The sequence below is a fragment of the Artemia sp. Qi Xiang Cuo genome, chromosome 11 (assembly GCF_049724085.1).
Source record: "Artemia sp. Qi Xiang Cuo chromosome 11, ASM4972408v1, whole genome shotgun sequence".
Lineage (NCBI taxonomy): Eukaryota > Metazoa > Arthropoda > Branchiopoda > Anostraca > Artemiidae > Artemia > Artemia sp. Qi Xiang Cuo.
Genome location: NC_142804.1, coordinates 34,829,268 through 34,853,348, shown reverse-complemented (window position 1 = coordinate 34,853,348; position 24,081 = coordinate 34,829,268). Strand labels below are relative to the sequence as shown.

Genomic DNA, 24,081 nt, shown 5'->3' with positions numbered 1-24,081 from the left:
GGTATGAAACTAAATTAAACACTACTATTTGTGTCCAGATTTTTAAAAGGGTGTATGTTGTTAAAAATTGCTGAAAATTTTTCTCAAGCCTATAAATAGCAAGCCAAACTATAAAATCTTAAAAAAAAATGATTTAAACTATTATTTTCTTTTTCTCTGAAAAGACTATGTCAATATAAAACGAACAGAAATTGGTTAAAAAAACTTTTTCCACAAAATAAGTTTTTCAAAGAAAAGTAAAGAACTTAATTAAACCGAAAATAAAAAAAAATCAAATAACATAATCTACCAAGCATGAAACTATCAAAAATCAGCATCGATAAATAAATGAAACCCAAAACGAACAGAAATTACAATAAATAACCGAGTCAAACTCAAAACGCCTTCCCAAGGCCAGAACATAATTTGCACTTTACTGAAAAAAATACAAATGAATGTGCATTGTCAGTTTAATATACATATAATGATATTTAGTAATCAAAATGTTAATATTATTTGATTTATTAAAGTTATAAAAGTAAAAAGATAAGGTAAAGAATACAGCACTGGACTTTACAGTTCCTACCGGCGGTGCTGATCTCCGTTTCTTGACACTTCAGCCGGGAAGTGCAATGGGAGGTTGGGGGCCAACCACCTTGTGCTTTCACATGCCCTTCCTGTTTACCTTCCCCAAATTTCTCCAGGTACCCATTCAGAGCTGGGTGGACTCTGGCTGAGCTTACAGAGTCAAGACACTGACCCCCGTCCCAAACCAAATAGTTAGATACACTAAGATTCGAGCCCCCGACCTCTCGGACAAAGGATCCCAAATCCAGCGCACCAATCCACTTGGCTGATTTTTACTTAAAAGTAAAAGCATTTATATTTTTTCAGTAAAGTGCAAATCTTGTAATCAAGATTTCAAATCTTGTAATCAGTGTGAAATTGAAGTCTTTTAATAGTACAAGCCAATTTTATGCATGTTTTTTATGAGTGCTTAGCTTTGAAATTTTCAAAAGAGACAGATTACGAAACCACAGCAGTTGTGTTGAGTTGAGCAGCTTTTAGCTGAAATTTAGCATTGATTTTATGTTTCTTATTTATATAAGCCAAACCTGTTTGGTCTCTAGTTATTCCTGACACTGGACATTGACAATTGACATTCGCATTTGTCAAAAGTAAATGTGTTAGTTCGTTAAATTTTTTCATTAGTTGCAGCCAATAAGAAAATTATTTACATGTGTTTTTTTATGTATCTTGTGTGCATAAATTTGTTTTTCAAAAAATGAACTCTGACAACAATTGTAACTTACTGGTACAGACTGCACCTATTGTGCTAAGCAAAATTTTCGTTGTGGCGTAGACTAGGCGAGAAGCGTCTATTTCGCTATGCATCTAATACCTATTTACAAAAAAATTAAACAAGAAAAACGGGTTTTAATTTCTATAAAGCAGTGAATAAAACACATTTAATTAAACACAAATACTCCGAATATTTCGGCCCCACATCCGGGAGCCTTTCTCAACGAAAAAAAAATAAAATCTTACATAAAAATAAAAAAAATACTAAACGAAACAAAAGAAAAAATACAAATAAATAGGAAAAGAAAACTCACATATTAAATAAACAAACTCCATTCACTGCCGTATACAATCGAATGCTTATATTGACACACCTTCTCATAGAATATAAATTGACATCAATCAAAAATTGAGAATATATTTATACTTAAACTAAAACAAAATAGGTCAGCTAACCCCCGGCCCATACCCCCTAAATAGATCTCACAGGTTCATCACCCAATGTTTGAATTATAAATTGAACAGATTCGTTTGCTTGCAAGCTTAGCTGCAGTTCGTTTACCTTTCCCAGCATTTAACCCAGTCTGACCTTTGTCTGCAAGGTCATCATTCGTATCCGAAATATTATCTAAAATAGTACTGGTTGAAAATCTTACCTGGCTCTTAACTACGAGGGTATAATTAAAACAATTCCTAAACCTTACTTCATCTCTAATTATGTTAAGACTTACCTCGATTATTTTTTTTACATATTTTCTTTCACTTGAGCCTCGCAATGTCCCTAAAAACGTGTCTACTATTTTTATTTGATCAAATAAAATACTGGGATGATTACAATTATAAACATGTTCTGCAACAGCTGACTCAAACTTTTCTGGTGTTCTGTTTTGTTTTAGAGCGCAATCTATTGCATTCTTGTTTTCCTGTAGCCTATTTTCTAAAATCTGTCGCGTTCTTCCCACATAAAATTTACCACAAGAACAAGGAATTTTGTATACTCCCTTTTGCAAATTCCTCGGTACCTTGTCTTTCCCTTTATTTAACAACGAGCTTATATTATGTCCTGATTTAAATGCTGTATTTATATTATGTTTTTTAATTCCCTTCTTAATTTTTGTGATAATATTGGGATAAAAGGCAAAGTTATGTAATTTGTTTCTTGATTTGACCCATCTTCTTCTAATATTTTTGGTTCCGTCAACTTTTTTTTCCTTTTTTCAATTATTTTAGAAATTATATTTTCCGGATAGCCATTATCTATTAGAATATCCTTAATAAAAATTAGTTCATTGCTTATGTATTCTGGTGATGCTAATTTTAATACCCTATCAACTAAAGAAATAACCACACCCCTTTTTACCTGGATCGGATAATTTGATGCGAAAGACAAGTAACGGTTGTTATTAGTCGGTTTACGGTAAATTGAAAACGCTAGTTCGTTATTATTTCTATGGATCAAAATATCTAGAAACGGTAACTTATTCTCTGTTTCCTTTTCAATTGTAAAAATTAATTCTCCTCCCAGATTATTTAAATGTTCCAAAAAACCTTCAATTTGTGATTCCCCGTAATTCACAATAACTAAAATATCATCCATATATCTGCCCCAAAATTTAGGTTTTAAAAAATATGTTTCTATAGCTAAATTTTCTACATACTCTACATAAATATTTGCTAACAACGGACTTAAAGGTCCCCCCATTGCTAATCCCCTAATTTGAGGGTAAAAATTATCTCTAAACGTGAAATAATTAGTATACCTGCTAGTTATTCTGACTAAATTTAATACAGTTTCCGGCTCAATTCCCGAAGATAATTCTTCTATCTCATTTTTTCGTTCCTCAAGTTTTTTGGATAAAATACTAAACGATTTATCAAAAGGAATATACGTATACATGGATTTTATATCAAAACTGAACAATCTAGATTCTTCTGACATTTCTACACTTATAAGTTTATCTTTCAAAATTCCGAGTTTTTTATACACAAATTTTGGAGATATAATAATGGTTTAAGAGTTATTGCTGCCCATCTCTCGATTTTTACCATTGGTGAATTGGTTGTTGAAACAATAGGTCTTAAGGGGATATATGTTTTATGTATTTTTGGCAAACCATATATTCTAGGGCTAACTGATCCCCTTGGAAAGAACTTGTGATACATCTGGGGTGTTATAATTTTCCTCATCACAGTATTTTATTTGATCAAACAAAAATAGTAGATACGTCTGTAGGACTTTTACAAGGCTTCAAGAAAATTATAGTAATAAAAAGGATAATATATGGGGGTATTAGCATCATTAGAGATGACGGGGCTTTTAGGATCAATTTGATTTATAATAGTTTAATTAAAAAGCAGGTAAAATTTTCAACCAGTACTATTTTTGATAATAGTTCGGATACGAATGATGACCTTGCGGACAAAGGTCAGACTGGGTTAAATGCTGGGAAAGGTAAACGAACTACAGCTAAGCTTGCAAGCAAACGAATCTGTTCAATTTATAATTCAAACATTGGGTGATGAACCTGTGAGATCTATTTAGGGGTTATGGGCCGGGGGTTAGCTGACCTTTTTTCTTTTAGTTTAAGTATAAATATATTCTCATTTTTTGATAGATTTCCATTTATATTCTGTGAGAAGGTGCGTCAATATAAGCATTCGATTGTATATGGCATGGAGTGGAATTTTTTTATTTGAAATGTGATTTTTATTTTCCTATTTGTTTATATTTTTTCTTTTGTTTTGTTTAGTGTGTTTTTTATGTTTATGTAAGAATTTATTTTTTCCGTTGAGAAAGGCTCCCGGATGTGAGGCCGAAATATTTGGATCATTTCTGTTTAATGAATTTTTTTGTATTCATTTTTTTTCAAAAGTTAAAACCCGTTTTCTTGTATAATTTTTGTAAATGGAAAAGCAGCGTGGTCTAAGAAATTATTTACGTACAGCCTACGGGTGGCAAAAGACCAATTCAATTTTATTATTTTTGAATATAGCAAAAAAAACATGCCAATATAATTACAAAACAAAAGTTTTTAGAAAAGTGCAGAGTAAAGAAGCCAATTCCAAAATTGTTTTGTCTTAATTATCATTTAAATACATATAATGAAGAAAAGCACTCGAGAACATTAAATTTACTAAACTTAAGCCATGTGCTGAAAGATAAATGTTTCCAGAGATCACAATTTTTAAAAGAGATGGATTTTTTAAAACATAGCCTTGGTAATTTTCTTAATACAAACGATTTCCAACAAATTATATCAATCTTTAAAAATTCTTTTGAACATGTTCTAAGATTATCTAGGGAAAGACTAAACCAAAAGTTTTTGCAGTTAAAAAGGGAAAAAGAAAAACAAAAACTATCAATGTATAAGCCTAATCATTTCCCAGGCCCTGGGGTGATTAATTTAAGCAAAAAGGAGTTAACCCAAGAACAAAAGGAAATCCTTGAAAGAGGTATAAAATTCAGACTAAATCCTAAGAATGTACCGATAGAGGAAATTTTTTCAAAGATTGAAACAGGGATTCATAAGTTTCCAAAAGATATAAATAATGTAGATGAGTTAAGACTAGAGGTTGTGAATATTTTAACAGATTTTGGTAGTTATCAAGAAAACGTTAAGAACAAAGATATTAAAGTTTTAAAAGATTTAAAAAAAGATGATTCTCTAATAATAACGAAAGTGGATAAAAATAATATAGTAGTAATCCTAAAAAAAGATGATTATGATAGTGAAATAGAAAAAATTCAATGTGATACTTCAACAAATGAAAAACTTAACTTGGACCTAACTGAATTGTATGTTAAAAGATTAAGAAAAGATTTAGAAAACCTTAAAACAAATGGAAGTATCACACCCCAGATGTATCACAAGTTCTTTCCAAGGGGATCAGTTAGCTCTAGAATATAAGGTCTGCCAAAAATACATAAAACAGGCATCCCCTTAAGACCTATTGTTTCAACAACCAATTCACCAACGGTAAAAATCGAGAAATGGGCAGCAATGACATTTAAACCATTATTATATCTCCAAAATTTGTATATAAAAAACTCGGAATTTTAAAAGATAAACTTATAAGTGTAGAAATATCAGAAGAATCTAGATTGTTCAGTTTTGATATAAAATCCATGTATACGTATATTCCTTTTGATAAATCGTTTAGTATTTTATCCAAAAAACTTGAGGAACGAAAAAATGAGATAGAAGAATTATCTTCGGGAACTGAACTGGAAATTATATTAAATTTAGTCAGAATAACTAGCAGGTACAGTGCTTCCACTTTGTCGGATTTTTCCGACATTGTCGGATTTTCGGCCCTTTTGTCGGACAAAAAAACATCGTGTCGGACTTCGGAATTTTGCCAGATTTTCAGTAAAAAACGGATATTTTTCAGATTTGTGTATTTTTCTAGACTACTGGAGTCTCCAACTCCAATAAAAAAGGATTTTCAAACTAGTAAAATTAGAAGGCCAATTCTGTTAGGGATTTTCAGAAAGTCATTAGCGTTAGCGGCAACAGTTTGACAAGGCACAATTTTTGAAAATTTACACATGCTGTGCTTCAATCTGCTCTGATATTTCAGTTAATTCCAAGATCTGAGGAAAGTTGAGGTGAGAATTTTTTCCAATGGCAGTATAAGATTAGAAAGTCTATTGCCAACATAGTAGCCTACAGGAGAGCTAGGCCAACATGGTTTAGTGACACCATGTGCTTCACAGGTTCAGAATGTTTTAAAATCTCAAAATAGCCTACTCAAAAGAAGAATTCAAGTTGGGTCTGGGTCTAGGTATGTAGATCGGTAAAAGACTGGTAATTTTGGCAATCTTCTCGAAGTCAAGTTTAATTCTAACAGAGAAATTATCCAGAATTTGTCCAGAACTGATCTGCAAAGCACACTTGGACCATCGAAGCTATCCTGAGCAGCACTATTGCCACTCAAGACAGACTAAATGGAATCTGCACCAAGCAAGATAGCCTATATCTAGCCTGCGTGGGCTGAATTTGTCTGGACCTGGGGTATGGAAGGAGAAAAAAAAAGAGTTTCTCTGAGCAGTAGGCTATAGCTCACCGGTCAGGAACTCTACTATTTTGTGATCACCACCCAACCTAGGAAACTTCCTCTAATGAGAAAATCTGTCTCTTGTCAGTAATGCCCAAAGTGAAATTATTCCCAAGCACAGCTAACTTCCACTTAGGACAAAAATTGGTAGATCTTCTCCTGAGTTGAAATTAGCTCTCTCAAACTGTATCTCGTTTTGGGCATTCACTAAGTAGTAGCATATCCACTTATCAGGCAGAGTTGACTCTATTGCGCAATAGTCTCAAAAGAGTAGAGTTCCTGACTGACCATAACTAGAATATCCTACATGGAAGGTTTAAAAGGTCAAGAGGGTTTCAATTTCCTTTAAAGCTACTCTCACTATTGTATTGTTGTAATATATCAAAAAGCGTCATAGGCTATTTAATTCACATTTGTTTTTCTTTTCTATTTTTTCCTATTGAGATTAAGAAAGCTACAAATATTCAGACAAACTGTATTTAAAACAGCAAACCTTTCATTTACAAGATTAATTCAAGATAATCTACACAATTATTCAATGTGATTCACAGGTTCATCTTTTGCTAATATCTCTGTTAAAATGAAATTCTGATTTAAGAAGACCAGCTTTCAACAGTGAAGAGACAGTGAATTTCTTTCTTTTTGAAGTTAAGCATACTTTATAGATACTTTGCTGTAATACAATTATTACGTTTTACTTATCAAGTCTGCTTGCAGGAAGTACCATCATGTCGGACAGCTCGTCATCTTCTGATACTGACATTGAATATCTTAGTGGAGAAGAAAGGCGGAATAGAAAAGGAGAAGAAAAAACCCTTCCCAAGAAAGAAGGCTAAGAAGAAAAAAGCCAAATTCAGACACAGCTGGCTGAACGTCCCTGAATATAAAGGGTGGCTTGCAAAGGACAAGTCTTCTGATGAAAAGACTTTCTGTTTGCACTGCAGTCAGTCCTTGTGTTGTGGTAAATCCGAACTCCGAAAATATGCAAAGAGTGCAAAGCACAGTGAAAGTGTAAGGAAATTAGAGGCTCAAAGAAAGCTCACTACAAGGATTCATCATGTCCTTACCACAGACAAAAACGAAGAAGAAAGCCTAAAGGCCATGTTGGCTGCTTTCATTGTCGAAAACAATCTGTCTTTATGATTTGTAGAAACTCTTGTACCTTTTCTGAAAAGTTTGCCACACAAGGCTGTTGTTGAAAAAATTAGGCTGGGCAAGCAAAATGTGACAAATATGATCAGACGGGCATTAGGACCGCACTACAATTAAGTACCCTGTGACCATTTGAGATTGACACATTTTTCTATCAGTATTGATGAAACAACTGATGTGGCAGAAAAAAAACAACTTGCAATTGCAGTTTTGTTCTGCAATAAGGATTTCGAAGTACAAGTTGAACTTCTAGATATGGTTGAGTGTTCCGACGGGAAGGCAGAAACTATTTTCAATCAGCTATGCAAAGTTTTTGAAGATAAAAAGATACCTACAGAGAACTGGGTTGGGTTCTGTGTAGACACTTGCAATACTATGTTTGGGTGTGAGAACTCCGTTGTCAGCAGAATCAAAGAAAAATTCCCATCTGTGATGTTGTGTCAAGAGCAGCAGCCATTCCATTCATTTGGTGGCTTCTTATGTTTGCAAACAATTGTCAAAGCAACTGGAAGATCTACATCGGACCGTATACAATTACTTCAACATGAGTGACAAAAGGCGCTCTGAATTTGAACTACATCTGCTATTTACTGACACCCAAGTCCTGAATGTGCTTGCCCCAGGTCAGACACGTTGGCTATCACTTCGGATGTGCGTTCAGCGACTATTGCAAATTTGGGAGGGACTTTGTAGATAATTTTAGTTAGTTGTAGCTGAAGATCCCACTCACGCAACTGGGCATGGCAAGCCTTAAAGAATCCACTGCTTCGGATTCAGCTTGAGTTCCAGCTCTATGTACTGGAACTGTTTACAGATTTCAATCTTCTTTTTCAAAGTGAAAAACCTTTGGTCCATTAATAAATATAGAGGTGGAGATACTCTTGAGAAAACTGGCCATGAATTTCATGAAGACCAGCTACGTCAGATCAACCTCGCCTTTGAATCTTGACCCTGACAACGCAATTGAATACCTTGCAGTGGAAAATGTGTACTTGGGAGTCGCAGCTCACGAGTCTCTTCAGACCTTGCACTCAGACCCGAGTAAAAAAGCAGATGAACGTGAAGTGAAAGTCATCTGTGAATGTGCTCAGAAGTTGTATGTAGAGGCGGTGAAGCAAATCAAGCAGCGATTTTCATTTGAAAATGAACTGTTTACATTGTGCGAAATACTTGACCCTGTGAAAGCTTTTTATATCAGTGCTGTCACTTTTCTCCAAAAGAGCCTTCAGTGGTGTAAGGCACCGTCGTGGGTTGCACGAAAAATTACGAAGAATGGCAGAGTCTACTGATCTTTGATCTTCCAGATGTGACAGACGTCTGCGATTTCTGGCTCCATGTGGCTTCTTTGAAAACTCCAAATGGTACGCAGAGATTCCCCAACATAGTTCGGGTTGTGCAGTATCTTATGACCTGGCCGTTTTCGAACGCAGTTGTAGAGCGGTTCTTTTCTACGTTGAAAGACGTGGAAACAGATCATAGGACTTCGCTCAAAAGTGTTACCCTTACCTCTATCATGAAGGACAAGTCTGGCATGAAAGGAAAGAAACATGTGTCCCAAGACTTAGAGATCGATGCTCCCCTCTTAAAACGACTCAAGTGTGTTAGAGCAAACGCGACGGCAGACAAGTGCGTTCAGTCGATTGGAACTGCAGCTTTAGTTTAAGTTAGGTGCAGATGAACGACGTAAGAGGGTAATGAGCTTAAGTGAATGTTTAAGCTGCAAGTTTCTCTCCTAAAAGAAAACAGAAATCAAAAACCCTGTTTTGCATTACCTTTCAACTGTTTTGGATGTCTTGTACACAGTGAAAATCACCGGCCTGATCTTGAGAGCAGAAAACAGATACATATTCTTATGCTTCTACAATCAGGCTTACATCGCTCGTTTGGGCATAGTCCTATGGACTTGTGCAATCTACAAGGCAGCAGCAACAACATTTTTGTTCTGTTTTTTGTTCTTCTTTTGAATATGCAAAACTATGGCCAAAGACTGCCATTTTTGTTTACATTAATAGTCTGATTTGTGATGCCAGTTTTCCAATAAATAAATATTCATGAGTAGCTAAGCATTTTTGAAATCGTCACCGCGTTTGTCACCTTCGTAGAGAGCCTTTACTGGACTGGACCATTAGGCCCATAAGGTATAACACTGTCTAAAACGTGGTCAATATCGCTACACAGCAGCCCAAGAAGAAGTAGAAGTTGCTCTTGGCCATTTGATCCGATGGAAAAATAGGCAAAGCAGAAGGTAAAATAGTATGGAAAACAAAATAAACAGGTCTTTTTTTACGCCCAGAAGAGGGATTTTGGTTCACAATTTAGGTTTTTCGTCTTCTTCTTCTTCTATTTACCAGCAAAGCGGGCTTTTCAGTAAAACTATTTAGCCCATTTCCTTTTGCTTCACTCTGTGGGCTACAGAGCTACAGGCTTGGTTGCCTCATATTTATTATATATATTCAGATATCTTTCAGCAGATGTTTCGACTCTAGGAGTTCAAATATAAAATGATAGATGTCGATTTCTATGCTCTGTGTGCAGGTATAGTTGGCTAGGTTCTTGGCTGATAGTGAGATTTTGTGGTGTTTGAAGCATTTTAACAGTTTAGAAAGCAAGGTATGTTGTGCAAACATCAGCATATTACATTCAAATAGGCAATGGTCAATTGTTTCATTATTCATATTACAATGCCTGAAAAGAGGGGACAGGGGAAATGAACCACTTGAATTAGAAAGCTTATATGAGAATGCAAGTAAATTTAGTCCATTTGTTCCAGAACGAATTCTATGATAAATTTTAGAAAGATACTTATTGGGAAAGGGGGAAAGGATAGGATTAATCTTATTAAAATTAATATCTGATAGCCTCCATCGGTTAATATCTCTAATTGGGATTGGTCTCCCACTTGGCTGGTCAAAATTTATAGCATTTTTTGCTATTTCATCAACCTGATGATTACCACTTATGCCAGAGTGGCTAGGAATGTACTGAAAGTAAGTTTTTATGCCACTTGAAGCAAGATTATCAATAATACTGTGACAATGATAATTTAAATATGTAGTAGGTGTTTTTTTTTTTATGAATTATGTCCTAGCTGCCTTTTTTATCCTCCATTTATTTAGGCACTCATTTTTACACCATGCCTTAGGAATTTGTTTAGGGAATGTTTTATTAGGTGTTGTCCTGGGGATAGCATGATTAGCTGTATTGATTAGTAAAGATGTCAACGCTTCAGCATGTGTATCAACTGTTGTGTTAGAAATGCATGAACTTTGGGTGAAACTTGTAATTTCATCATTTAGCTTATTGTGGAAAATAGACCAATTTGCTTTAGTGTTGATATATTTGGAGGTATGAGATGAAGTTTCAGCAGGTTTTTAAGGGGGCAAACTATAGCAAAGTGGTCTGTACACAGACTATCAATTTTATTTATGTAAATTTTGTTCAAAAAATTTAATGACACAATTTGTAGGTCAATTGTGGAGAATTTGCAACTTTTAGGGTTGAAATAGGTATTCAGGTTTGGAGGGGTAGCAACAGCTAAATCATTTTTATTTGAAGTCATATGCTCATTAAATTTACCAGCTTTATTTGCTGGTTTATTCCCCCACAAAAGGCTGTGGGCATTGAAATCACAACAAAATAATGATATTTTTCAACATATTAGAATTATTTATATAATTAAAGAAATCCTTGGCATCTGTAGTTTGGCCATTAGGGTTATAAAAGCTTATTATGTAGGTTTTTAAATTATTCAGCCAAACACTTATACCAATTACATCAACATCATTTTCGAAATCTGGAAAATTGAAGCTTGAATGAGCATATCATCTGGGATGTAGATTTTTGCCAATTCTGCAATAATTTTTGTTTTCTGTAGTTGATGTATGTTCATGGCCTGAACTGCATTAAAGTTTAGAATGAATAAGCATATATTTGGGGATTGCATTTTTGGTAGTGCATCCTGTTTGTTGGTTAAGGGATTGATTCCTGGTAGTGTTTCTGGTTTGTTTCTTCTTGGGAGGAAGGGCCAGGCTGGCCTCATCTCACCGGAAAACCAGGCTTGTTGGCTTGGTGATTCCTTCTGATAGGGATTTGAGCTAGGGGGCTTAGAAGATGGTGTTTTAGATGGGGTGCTTGATGCATTGGGGGCATTTGACTTGGGGGTTTCGGTTGGTTTCATTACAGGCTTTATTTGGTATTGTTGGGCAGCATTTGCTTCCATTGCTGCAAAGGGGTATGGGATGGCCTTCTCTGTTGATATTTGGAGTGTTAGAGCTCTTTTCTTGTATGTAGGGCATAATGATTTATTTGTAGATTCATGTGGGCCTTTGCAATTGATGCATGTAGGCTGAGTGTTGTTGCAAGTTGTCAGCTCTTTAGGATGGAAAGATTTACAATTACTACACTCTTGCAGAATTTCATTGCATTTGTTTGTCGTGTGTCCCAGTTTGAAACACTTCTGACACTGAATAGGCTTAGGTTTGTAGTCCTTGTGTGGTTTGATTTGCCCAAATAGGAATAATTTTTCTGGGATATAAATTTTATCCTTTAGTGTGAATAAGAAGGATCTACTAGTTTTTAGGCCATTAGAGTTAGGTTTTCCAAGTTGGGTAACATCCTCAACTGGGATTGTGTTTCCATCCCTCTCTGAGAGGCCTTCTTTTAACTCCTGAGTAGATATCTCTGGGGGAACATTATAAACTACTATTTTTGTTGGTGATTGTTTTGGGTTCCAATTAGATGCAATAATTGAGGTATTCAGAAGGGATTTAAGGCTAATTATTGTATCTGCTGATTTCTGATCTTCTACAGCTATTAGAAGAGATCCATCACGGTTAATGTTAAGAGAGAACATTGATTTTAGCAATTTAAAAATTCCAACTCTTATTGCAGTGATCATTTTTATTTCAAAGGGGGTAGTGGGATTAATTTTAAGGTAAATTCCTAAGTTTTTGGAGGGAGGATCTTGGGCAGGGAGAGGGGAAATACTTTTAATTGGGGAGATTTTTTCCTTTTTTTAGAACTTATAGAGAGGACCTCTTTAAACCCATTATCATCGTTTATGGTTACATTAGCCCCTACACTTATCATTGTCCTATTCTCCGAATTGGAGCTTTCATTAGAACTTTGAGATAGGGTGCTTGGCCAGCCAGGATGGGTAACTTTCACTATGACACTTTCACTGGAATTTGATTTGGGATCTGGGGGGACTTTTTTTTTGGAGGACTTCTAATCATTGCCTATTGGAAAAAGCTTTAAACACAAAAATAAAACTAAGAACAAGAAGGGAAAATAGATGATATCAAACCGTCTGCACTATATTATGGGGAGGATAAACACCACTGCATAGCCCTGAGGATGACTTGAGCAGAATTGGTTTGGTACAACTGCTGATTAGAAGAGATAATAATCACAAGAAAATATATTTCGATTTTCTTATAAGCTTGCTGTTGCTGTTCGAGCTTTTACAGGCGCTCTTTCTTCGTCTTCTTCTTCTTCTTCTATTTAACAGCAGGCGGGCTTTTCAGTATTACTATTTAGCCCTTTTCCTTTTGCTTCACTCTGTGGGCTACAGAGCTACTGGCTTGATTGCCTCATGTTTATTAGATATATTCAGATATCTTTCAGTAGATCTTTCGACTCTAGGAGTTCAAATATAAGATGATAGATGTCGATTTCTATGCTCTGTGTGCAGGTACAGTTGGCTAGGCTCTTGGCTAATAGTGGGATTTTGTGGTGTTTGAAGTATTTTAACAGTTTACAAAGCAAGGTATGTTGTGCAGACGTCAGCATATTACATTCAAATAGGCAATGGTCAATTGTTTCATTATTCATATTACAATGCCTGCAAAGAGGGGACAGGGGAATTGAACCACTTGAATTAGAAAGCTTATATGAGAATGCAAGGAAATTTAGTCCATTTGTTCCAGAACGAATTCTATGATAAATTTTAGAAAGATACTTATTGGGAAAGGGGGAAAGGATAGGATTAATCTTATTAAAATTAATATCTGATAGCCTCCATCGGTAAATATCTCTAATTGGGATTGGTCTCCCACTTGGCTGGTCAATATTTATAGCATTTTTTGCTATTTCATCAACCTGATGATTACCACTTATGCCAGAGTGGCTAGGAATGTACTGAAAGTAAGTTTTTATGCCACTTGAAGCAAGATTATCAATAATACTGTGACAATGATAAGTGTCAATGTCCAACTTATATTGAGGAGCTGAGGCCAGGAACTCAAGGCTTGATAAAGAGTAGGAATAGATGATAATATTATTTGAATTTTCAATCAAAGGCTGGTTTTGCTTAAGGTGTTCTAATGCCATAATTATGGCATTTAACTCAGTAGACATTATAGATAAATTATTAAATAATCTCTCTCCCATTGCAATTTTCAGGTGAGGAAGGAAAACACCACTTGCAACATTCTCATTCATTTTTGACCCATCAACAAATATTTGGAAGTGATTTTTATACGTAATTGTATTAAGTTCTGCAAATTTTTTCTGGACAAAAGCAATGGGGGTTAAATCTTTATTCCATTTTGAAAATTCAGTATTTATTATGGGAAATGACCAATTCCATGGAGGGGATTAGGGGAAAGTAGGTGCAATAGACTTTGCTGGTACAGGGAACTTCTTTTGAATATTGGCATACTCATCTGCAATACCTCTATACATGGCTGGATTTCTTAACCAATTATGTAATGTGTGTGAGCTATTTGATTCAATTTTTGTAAGATGTTTTATCAAGAGAAAGCTACGTCTCTCCCTTATTGTTGTTAATCCACTCTCCATAAGCAGAAACTTGGTGCTTGTGGGTTTCCTAAGACCAAATATGAGACGTATTATATCATTTTGTGTTGTTTCAATTTTTTGCATCTGGGTCTTTGCACATGCACCATAGACAATTAGCCCATAGTCAATATGGGGTCTTATATGTGATTTATAAAACTGGAGTAAGGTTTTCTCCTTACAACCCCAGGGTGTGGAAAGAAGTCTTTTTAGTATATTTGCTTTTCTATAGCATTTTTTTATTGTGTTTGAAATGTGGAGGTGGAAATTAAGTTTTTGGTCAAGCATAAGACCTAGGTAATTAATATTATTATCTTCTGGAATAGTTGTTTTATTTAGAGTTATTTTTGCATTAACATGGTTTCGCTTCAGGTGAAATTGAATTATTTTTGACTTGGTGGGTGCAATGGGTAAATCTGAATGTTGAGAGAATTTTTCAAACTGGAAAAGTGACTTTTGCAGATTTGACTGTGCTATCTGAAAGGTGTTGCCAGATGACCATAGAACCAGATCATCAGCATATTGTAGATTCGTGTGGGGTAGGTTCATGTCCCAGAGATATAGGGCAAAAAGGAGGCAACTGAGGACTGCTCCCTGAGGTAGGCCTTTGGAAATTGTCTTTTGGGGTGAAGAGGCTGAACCAACACAAACAATGAAACTTCGCACTTCTATGAAGGATTTAATAAAGGATACTAGCTTAGGAGGTACTCCAAGGTTTGCAAGTTTATTTAAAAGGATTTGGTGGTTCACATTGTCATAAGCTCCTTGAAAATCTAGGAAAGCTGCCACTAGGATATTATTCTTTGAGAAAGATTCATTTATTGCATTTGTTAGCAAAATGAAAGCATCTGTTGAGGAGTGGTATTTCCTGAATCCAGTTTGAGTGTGTGGGATCATGTTATTTTTCTCAACAAACCAGAGGAGTCTGTGATAAATCATTTTCTCCATTATTTTCCCCATCACAGGTGTAATCATTATGGGCCTATAAGACTCAGGGTTATCTTTTGGTTTATTTTTCTTTAGGATTGGTAGGAGGGACGAACATTTCCATATATTGGGGAACCTAGAAGATACCCAAGCGTGATTATAACAATTTAGCAGTTCTTGTTTGTATGAAGGTGTGAGATTCTTTATCCATGTAGGGTGTATATTGTCATAGCTACTGCTAGTTTTGGACCTAATATGATGTATTGTATTATTCAATTCCTGGATTGAAAATGGATTATTTATGTACTCGGATCCTGGGCGTGGTTGGCAACTAGGGTTCATAGGAATTGTGGACAGTTTGCTTTGATTATTTGATGTTAGCTTATTAACAAAAAGAGTTGCACATAGGTTAGCCTTTTCATTATCATTGTCATAATGGGTATTATTATGTATAAGCTCATACAGGAGTGGGTTGGGAGAAGTCTTTTTCCCACATATGCGGCTTATGACTTTATGTATAATTGGCTCATTTGTTTCTCTGGAGAGATTATTTGCAAAATTAGTCCAGTATTTATATTTAGCATCTATTATAGTCCTTTTTAGATTAGATTCTGCTTGTAATTTTTTTAAGTAAGTAGTAGGTGTTGGTTTTTTTTATGAATTCTGTCCTAGCTGCCTTTTTTATCCTCCATTTATTTAGGCACTCATTTGTCCACCATGCTTTAGGAATTTGTTTAGGGAATGTTTTCTTAGGTGTTGTCCTGGGGATAGCATGATTAGATGTATTTATTAGTAAAGATGTCAATGCTTCAGCACGTGTGTCAACTGTTGTGTTAGAAATGCATGAACTTTGGGTGAAACTTGTAATTTCATCATTTAGCTTATTTTGGAAAATAGACCAATTTGCTTTAGTGTTGATATATTTGGATGTATGAGATAAAGTTTCAGCAGGTTCATTTAGGGAGCAAACTATAGAAAAGTGGTCTGTACATAGACTATCAATTTTATTTATGTAAATTTTGTTCAAAAAATTTAAAGACACAATTTGTAGGTCAATTGTGGAGAAATTGCCAGTTTTGGGGTTGAAATAAGTATTCAGGTTTGGAGGGGTAGCAACAACTAATTCATTATTATTTGAAGTCATATGCTCAATAAATTTACCAGCTTTATTTGCTGGTTTATTCCCCCACAAAAGGCTGTGGGCATTGAAATCACCACAAATAATGATATTTTTTAACATATTAGAATTATTTATATAATTAAAGAAATCCTTGGCATCTGTAGTTTGGCCATTAGGGTTATAAAAGCTTATTATGTAGGTTTTTAAATTATTCAGCCAAACGCTTATACCAATTACATCAACATCATTTTAAAAATCTGGAAAATTGATGCCACAAAATTTTATATTATCATTAACTAATAAAGCTACACCACCTCCTTTTCTCTGAAGATATATCATTTCTCAGGATATTATATCCCAGAGACTTAATTTGTTGATTTTGGGTTAAATGAGTTTCCTGGAGGCAAGCAATATTAATTGAATTATTATTCATAAATGATATTAGTTCATTTAGCTTATTTTCTGTGAGTGATCTTACATTCCATTGGAGTATTGATAAACGTTGTGTTATTGATTTATTCTTCATATGACTGTGTATCAATGTTCAGCTTTGTTAACAGTAAAGCAAGATCTTTTTTTGCTTGAATGAGCATATCATCTGGGATGTAGATTTTTGCCAATTCTGCAATAATTTTTGTTTTCTGTAGTGGATGTATGTTCATGGCCTGAACTGCATTACAGTTTAGAATGAATAAGCATATATTTGGGGATTGCATTTTTGGTATTGCATCCTGTTTGTTGGTTAAGGGATTGATTCCTGGTAGTGTTTCTGGTTTGTTTCTTCTTGGGAGGGAGGGCCAGGCTGACCTCATATCACTGGAAAAGGAGGCTTGTTGGCTTGATGATTCTTTCTGATAGGGATTTGAGCAAGGGGGATTAGAAGATGGTGTTTTCTAAGGGGTACTTGATGCATGTGAGACGTTTGACTTCGGGGTCTTAGTTGGTTTTATTACAGGCTTTGTGTGGTATCCTTGGGCAGCATTTACTTCCATTGCTGCAAAGGGGTATGGGATGGCCTTCTCTGTTGATATTTGGAGTGTTAGAGCTCTTTTCTTGTATGCAGGGCATAATGATTTATTTGTAGATTCATGTGGACCTTTGCAATTGATGCATGTAGGCTGAGTGTTGTTGCAAGTTGTCAGCTCTTTAGGATGGAAAGATTTACAATTACTACACTCTTGGAGAATTTCATTGCATTTGTTTGTTGTGTGTCCCAGTTTGAAACACTTCTGACACTGAATAGGCTTAGGTTTGTATTCCTTGTGTGGTTTGATTTGCCCAAATAGGAATAATTTTTCTGGGATATCAATTTTATCCTTCAGTGTGTATAAGAAGGATCTACTAGTTTTTAGGCCATTAGAGTTGGGTTTTCCAAGTTGGGTAACATCCTCAACTGGGATTGTGTTTCCAGCCCTATCTGAAAGGCCTTCTTTTAACTCCTGAGTAGATATCTCTGGGGGAACATTATAAACTACTATTTTTGTTGGTGATTGTTTAGGGTTCCAATTAGATGCAATAATTGGGTTATTCAGAAGGGATTTAAGGTTAATTATTGTATCTGCTGATTTCTGATCTTTTACAGCTATTAGTAGATATCCATCACGGTTAATATTAAGAGATAACATTGATTTTATCAATTTAAACATTGCAACTCTTATTTCAGTGATCATTTTTATTTCAAAGGGGGTAGCAGGATTAATGTTAAGATCCATACCTAAGTTTTGGAGGGCGGATCTAAGGCAGGGGAGGGTAAATACTGGAGATTGGGGAGATTTTTTCCTTTTTTAGAACTTCTAGAGAGGACCTCTTGAAACCCATTATCATCTATGGTTACATTAGCCCCTACACTTATCATTGTCCTATTCTCCGAATTGGAGCTATCATTAGAACTTTGAGATAGGGTGCTTGACCAGCCAGGATGGGTAACTTTCACTATGACAATTTCACTGGAATTTGATTTGGGATCTGGGGGGACTTTTTTTTTTGGAGGACTTCTAATCATTGCCTATTGGAAAAAGCTTTAAACACAGAAATAAAACTAAAACAAGAAGGGAAAATAGATGATATCAAACCGTCTGCACTATACTATGGGGGAGGATAAACACCACAGTATAGCCCTGAGGATGTCTTGAGCAGAATTGGTTTGGTACAACTGAACTCAAAACGAAAAGTATTTCGTCAAAATTCCGAATACGGTGGAAATTCATTTTCTTCTTGAAGCGGTTGACGGCGTTTTGAAGACATAGTGTGTTGGCTAATGGTCCACGACGTCTGAACCGCAAATAGCTGCGTCGTCAGCGCAAGGAATTTCTAGCGCGGCTGCGTGCTAAAAGAAGGGCAAAAAGGATGAAAGCGGGAGTAGTGGGATCGGATCGGGGAACTAATAGGCGACTCACTGCATCCTTTTCAGCCTAACACAACAGCAAGTTGAAATTGCCAAAATCATTTGCAGAAGAAGACGTTTGAGAAACCATTTTGAGCTGTTCTGAAGGTCTATAAATAGTGTAGAAAATGAGAAGCTTCATTCTTGAAGTCGGACTTTTGTCAGATTTTTCGGTTCGAGTCAAACATTTGTCGGATTTCGGACTTCCACAGTGTCGGAAAAATTGTCAGATTTTCTGTGGTCGGGTGTCGGAATTTTCAGGATTTTCAAAAAGACGGAGCAGAAATCTAGTAGGAACAAAGTGGAAGCACTGAGCAGGTATACTAATTATTTCACGTTTAGAGACAATTTTTACCATCAAATTAGGGGATTAGCAATGGGAGGGCCCTTAAGTCCGTTGTTAGCAAATATTTATGTAGAGTATGTAGAAAATTTAGCTATAAAAAAATATTTTTTAAAACCTAAATTTTGGGGCAGATATATGGATAATATTTTAGTTATTTGGAATTACGGGGAATCAGAAATTGAAGGTTTTTTGGAACATTTAAATAATCTGGGAGGATAATTGATATTTACAATTGAAAAGGAAACAGAGAATAAGTTACCGTTTCTAGATATTTTGATTCATAGAAATAATAACGAACTAGCGTTTTCAATTTACTGTAAACCGACTAATAACAACCGTTACTTGTCTTTCACATCAAATCATCCGATCCAGGTAAAAAGGGGTGTGGTTATTTCTTTAGTTGATAGGGTATTAAAATTAGCATCACCAGAATACATAAGCAATGAACTAATTTTTATTAAGGATATTCTAATAGATAATGGCTATCCGGAAAATATGATTTCTCAAATAATTGAAAAAAGGAAAAAAAAGTTGACTGATCCAAAAATATTAGAAGAAGATGGGTCAAATCAAGAAACAAATTACATAACTTTGCCTTTTATCCCAATATTATCACAAAAAATTAAGAAGGGAATTAAAAAAACATAATATAAATACAACATTTAAATCAGGACATAATATAAGCTCGTTGTTAAATAAAGGGAAAGACAAGGTACCAAGAAATTTGCAAAAGGGAGTATACAAGATTCCATGTTCTTGTGGTAAATTTTATGTGGGAAGAACGCAACAGATTTTAGAAAATAGGCTACAGCAACACAAGAATGCCATAGATTGCGCTCTAAAACAAAACAAAACACCAGAAACGTTTGAGTCAGCTATTGCAGAACATCTTTATAATTTTCCTCATCACAGTATTTTATTTGATCAAACAAAAATAGTAGATACGTCGGTAGGACTTTTACAAAGCTTCAGGGAAATTATAGAAATAAAAAAGATAATACACGGGGGTATTAGTATCAATAGAGATGAAGGTTTAGGATCTATTCGATTTATAATAGTTTAGTTAAAAAGCAGGTTAAATTTTCAACCAGTACTATCTATAATAATAGTTCGGATACGACTGATGAACTTGAGGAAAAAGGTCAGACTGGGTTAAATACTTGGAAAGGTAAACGAACTTCAGCTAAGCTTGCAAGCAAACGAATCTGTTCAATATATAATTCAAACACTGGGTGATGAACCTGTAAGATCTATTTAGGGGTTATAGGCCGGGGGTTAGCTGACCTTTTTTGTTTTAGTTTAAGTATAAATATATTCTCATTTTTTGATAGATGTCAATTTATATTCTGTGAGAAGGTGTGTCAATATAAGCATTCGATTGTATACAGCAGTGAATGGAGTTTGTTTATTTAATATGTGAGTTTTCTTTTCCTATTTATTTATATTTTTTCTTTTGTTTTGTTTAGTATGTTTTTTATGTTTATGTAAGAATTTTTTTTTTCCGTTGAGAAAGGCTCCCGGATGTGGGGCCGAAATATTCGGAGTATTTGTGTTTAATTAAATGTGTTGTATTCACTGCTTTATAGAAATTAAAACCCGTTTTTCTTGTTTAATTTTTTGTAAATGGAAAAGCAGTGTGGTCTAAGAAATTATTTACTAATACCTATTTTAGATACAAATTAATTTGGCAAGCCCTTTTAGGTTACTTCTGACAGACATGAGTTTCCTCCTAAGCAGTAAGATTTTTGCTCCTCTATACCTCTGATTTGTATAAACATTAAAGACAAAAATAAAAATAAGACTCAAAATTTGCACTGAGTTCAATAGTATACAAAGAAACATACCCAAGAACTGTGGTATTCGTAGAAAATCAACCGGAGGAGGATCTGAAGAGGAATAAAGCTTCCACAATATAGTAATATCTGCTGGGTTTAAGGATCGTCGGGATAACATAGCCGATAAAGAATGCGCAGCTTTTGGATGGGAACTGACGGACTCGTTTAGAGCCATCAAGATTTCCGTGACATCATAACTCCTAAAAAAAGAGCCGAAGAGTATATAAAGAGTACAATTTATTTCACTCTACCCATTTATAGTGTACCATATTATGAGCATAAGTCTTTCCCCGCGAATCATTGAGGTAATCTCTGTGGCAAAGAACGATGTGTCACCCGGTTATTATTACTCTTGCTTTGACAACAAACACAGTTCGATAATAGCCAAAAGTTATATGACCCTTTTAAGGGCATAAATATATCGGAGGTTTATTTGCAACTCATCTGAATGTTTTTGCACAAAAATATTAGAAAAAATATTTTTTTTTCACGTCTAAGGTGCGAGGTAAGTATAAATATACTATGTAGTACAAGGTTACAAAAATAGCTCATTTGCAATTTCTTTTGAATAAATTGATGTATCAAAATTTAAACTTCCAGGGAGTGATACGCGGACCCAGTAGACCCCAAAATTTGACCTGGGAGAAGAGACAGAGGAAGCGGTGACTTACAGGTGCCGTTTCTACGATTTGCCTTGATATTTCTGTACTATAATCCTCCATGGTTCCTATATTCAATTCAAGCTAAAGTAGCAGGAAAAAACAGAAGACATTACGCGTTGTAAGGTAATCAAAACAGCCAATCAGCCATATTTCGAAAATACCTTTTGGAATCAAGATGAAATTTTCATGGATTGTTGTTGGGGCCAAGTAGACATCAAGTTTTGGGGAGGGATTGAGGTAAGGGTTTAAAGATTTAGTTTCCAATCTGTTTATATTTTCAGCACTATGATCCTCTCGGACGATTGATAGATAGATAATTTAATACGAAATATCACAAGACGGATAAATAATCGAATTTACAAAAAAGTTATGAAAACTATTTGTTGTAATTTTCATTGAAGTATTGTCAGAATGAATGTTTGTAGCGTTTCGTGGCACGTGGATTGCTTGTTTGGAGTTGGTTTGTGTGGCGGGTCTTTGGTCGGTTATCTTGTCTGATATCAGGTGGGAGAAGGTCGCGGTGTTTGGGGAAGTCAAGATGGACTGGCCAAAGCTCATGAGGAGCTCGTGTCTTCTTTGTTCAAGTGTTGTGAGTTCTAGCTTCGCCAGACATTCCTCATAGGGCAATTGGCTGTCTCCTAGAATGATGCGCAAGGCTCTCTTTTGAATTGTTTCGAGCTTATTGCTCTGCTCTTTTGTGAGACCAGGATGCCAGACAGGGCAGGCATATTCTAGGATTGGTCGCATGCGGCTCCTATAGTAGGTGACCAGGGCATTTTTGCTGAGTTGAAAGCGACGTAGCTTTGTCAGTGACCTAAGCAGAGGCATAGCCTGGGACAGCAAGTGATTTAAGTGGTCATCCCAAGTCAGTTTATCATTGAAGATAACACCCAGGATCTTCATTTTGTGAACTGCCGGTATGCCGACGTCAGGCAAGGCCGGTACGCTGTGCTTTAAGAAGGAAATTCTCATTATTGCCGACTTGGTCCTGTTGATGCTGAGTTTTCTTTCTAGGTAGTCCCGTTCGAGCTTCACGACCATTTCTTCTAGGTTAAGGATTTCACACAGTCTTTGTAGCAGCATCATTGTTAGGTCGTCTGCGAACTTCGCTCTGTCTCTGTGCCATTTAGCTATCGTATTGCAAAGCAACAGGAAAAGGGTCGGACCTATTTTTGTTCCTTGAGGAATTCCACATGTAAGGTCTGTAGAGTCTGACAGTTCGCCTTTGTACCTTGTTTTTTGCTTCCTAGAATCTATTTCAAGTGAGGTAGCGATGTAAAACGAAAGCAGCCATATGCACTCAGGTTATCAATAATCAGGAGACTGATATGGAACTTTCAGGGGGTGCTGGGGGGCCAAGTGGATCTCCAATTTTGACTTCGGGGGAAAGGCAGAGGTAAATTGAAAGAAGCTATGTAACTAGGTTATCAAAACAGTATATTTAAGGCATTCTGGTAACGACACGCGAGGATTGAGCTGAAAGTCTTTGAATGCGGGGGGTGGGGTGGTTTTGGAGGCAAGGGCACTTCATATTTTGTGTTTAGAGTGACGAGATATGCGGAAGAAAAGATTAATATCTCCTATCCACCTAAAGGCATTCGAAATATTAACCAAGATGCAAGTTTAATTTTCAATCTTTTGGCCGTTAAATACTAAGGTAAATCGGAAGATAGTATACTCACCCGGGCTGTCAAAAATAGCTTATCTTGAAGATTTCGCGAACAACTGTGGGGATCGAGTTAAAACTTTCAGGGAACATTTTGGGAGGGTAAAGAGACCCTAAATATTATGTTCAGAGAAAGGGACAAGGTCACAAAAACATTGCTGTCTCCGATTACTTTGTCAGACAAAGAATCGTATGAAAAAAAAAAAATTGAGACCATTGTCTATAACCGATTTTGGTCAAGGGGACTTATGCACAGGACAAAAAGTAAAAAAAAAAAAAAAACTGTTTCGCCTGGGAATGACCCTATGACTTTTCCTGGTCATCTAGGACTCGTAATTCTCTTAGACTGCTGAGTGACTTGACTTTTCTTTTTTTTATCATTCTAGACAAAAGACTTGAAATGGACAAAAACAAGGCTTCACATTTTTTCTCTCCAATCAGCATGAAAAGGAAATTTATTGGCCGCTTTTCATGGCCGAGTGGACCCCTATGCAGCAATCAAATTTGAAACTAGTTTTGGCTGCATTGGTTTGTGACGTCCCAAAATTTCGATTGTTTCTAATAGACTTAAAGCTTGCAGGGTATGTAGACAGGCAGACAGGAATGAAAGCAAAAACATTTCGAAGATTGGCTGTATCTATTTATGGCACCTGAAAATAGGCCAACCTCAAAGCAAAAAGGGCGTGTTTACCAGGCCATACAAACCTACGAGGAAAATATTTTGAAAAAAAGTAGATTTGAAAAAAAATTCTCTTACCCTACCCTCCATTCATATTTTCTCCAACAATACCTGAAAGTTTCAACTTGGCACTCCAAGCTATTCTGGAAATAGTGGAAACACACCATTTTGATA

General features: G+C 35.6%; 1 protein-coding gene across 1 annotated transcript in view; it reads right to left on the bottom strand.

Annotated features, from left to right (window-relative positions):
• TH1 (negative elongation factor complex member TH1) overlaps positions 1-24,081 on the bottom strand; it is a 64,981-nt gene that overhangs the window by 21,128 nt on the left and 19,772 nt on the right. Inside the window, exon 4 of the mRNA XM_089097199.1 lies at positions 20,910-21,100. Within this exon, the coding sequence (XP_088953325.1) occupies positions 20,910-21,100 (191 nt within the window). The remainder of the gene's footprint in view (positions 1-20,909; positions 21,101-24,081) is intronic.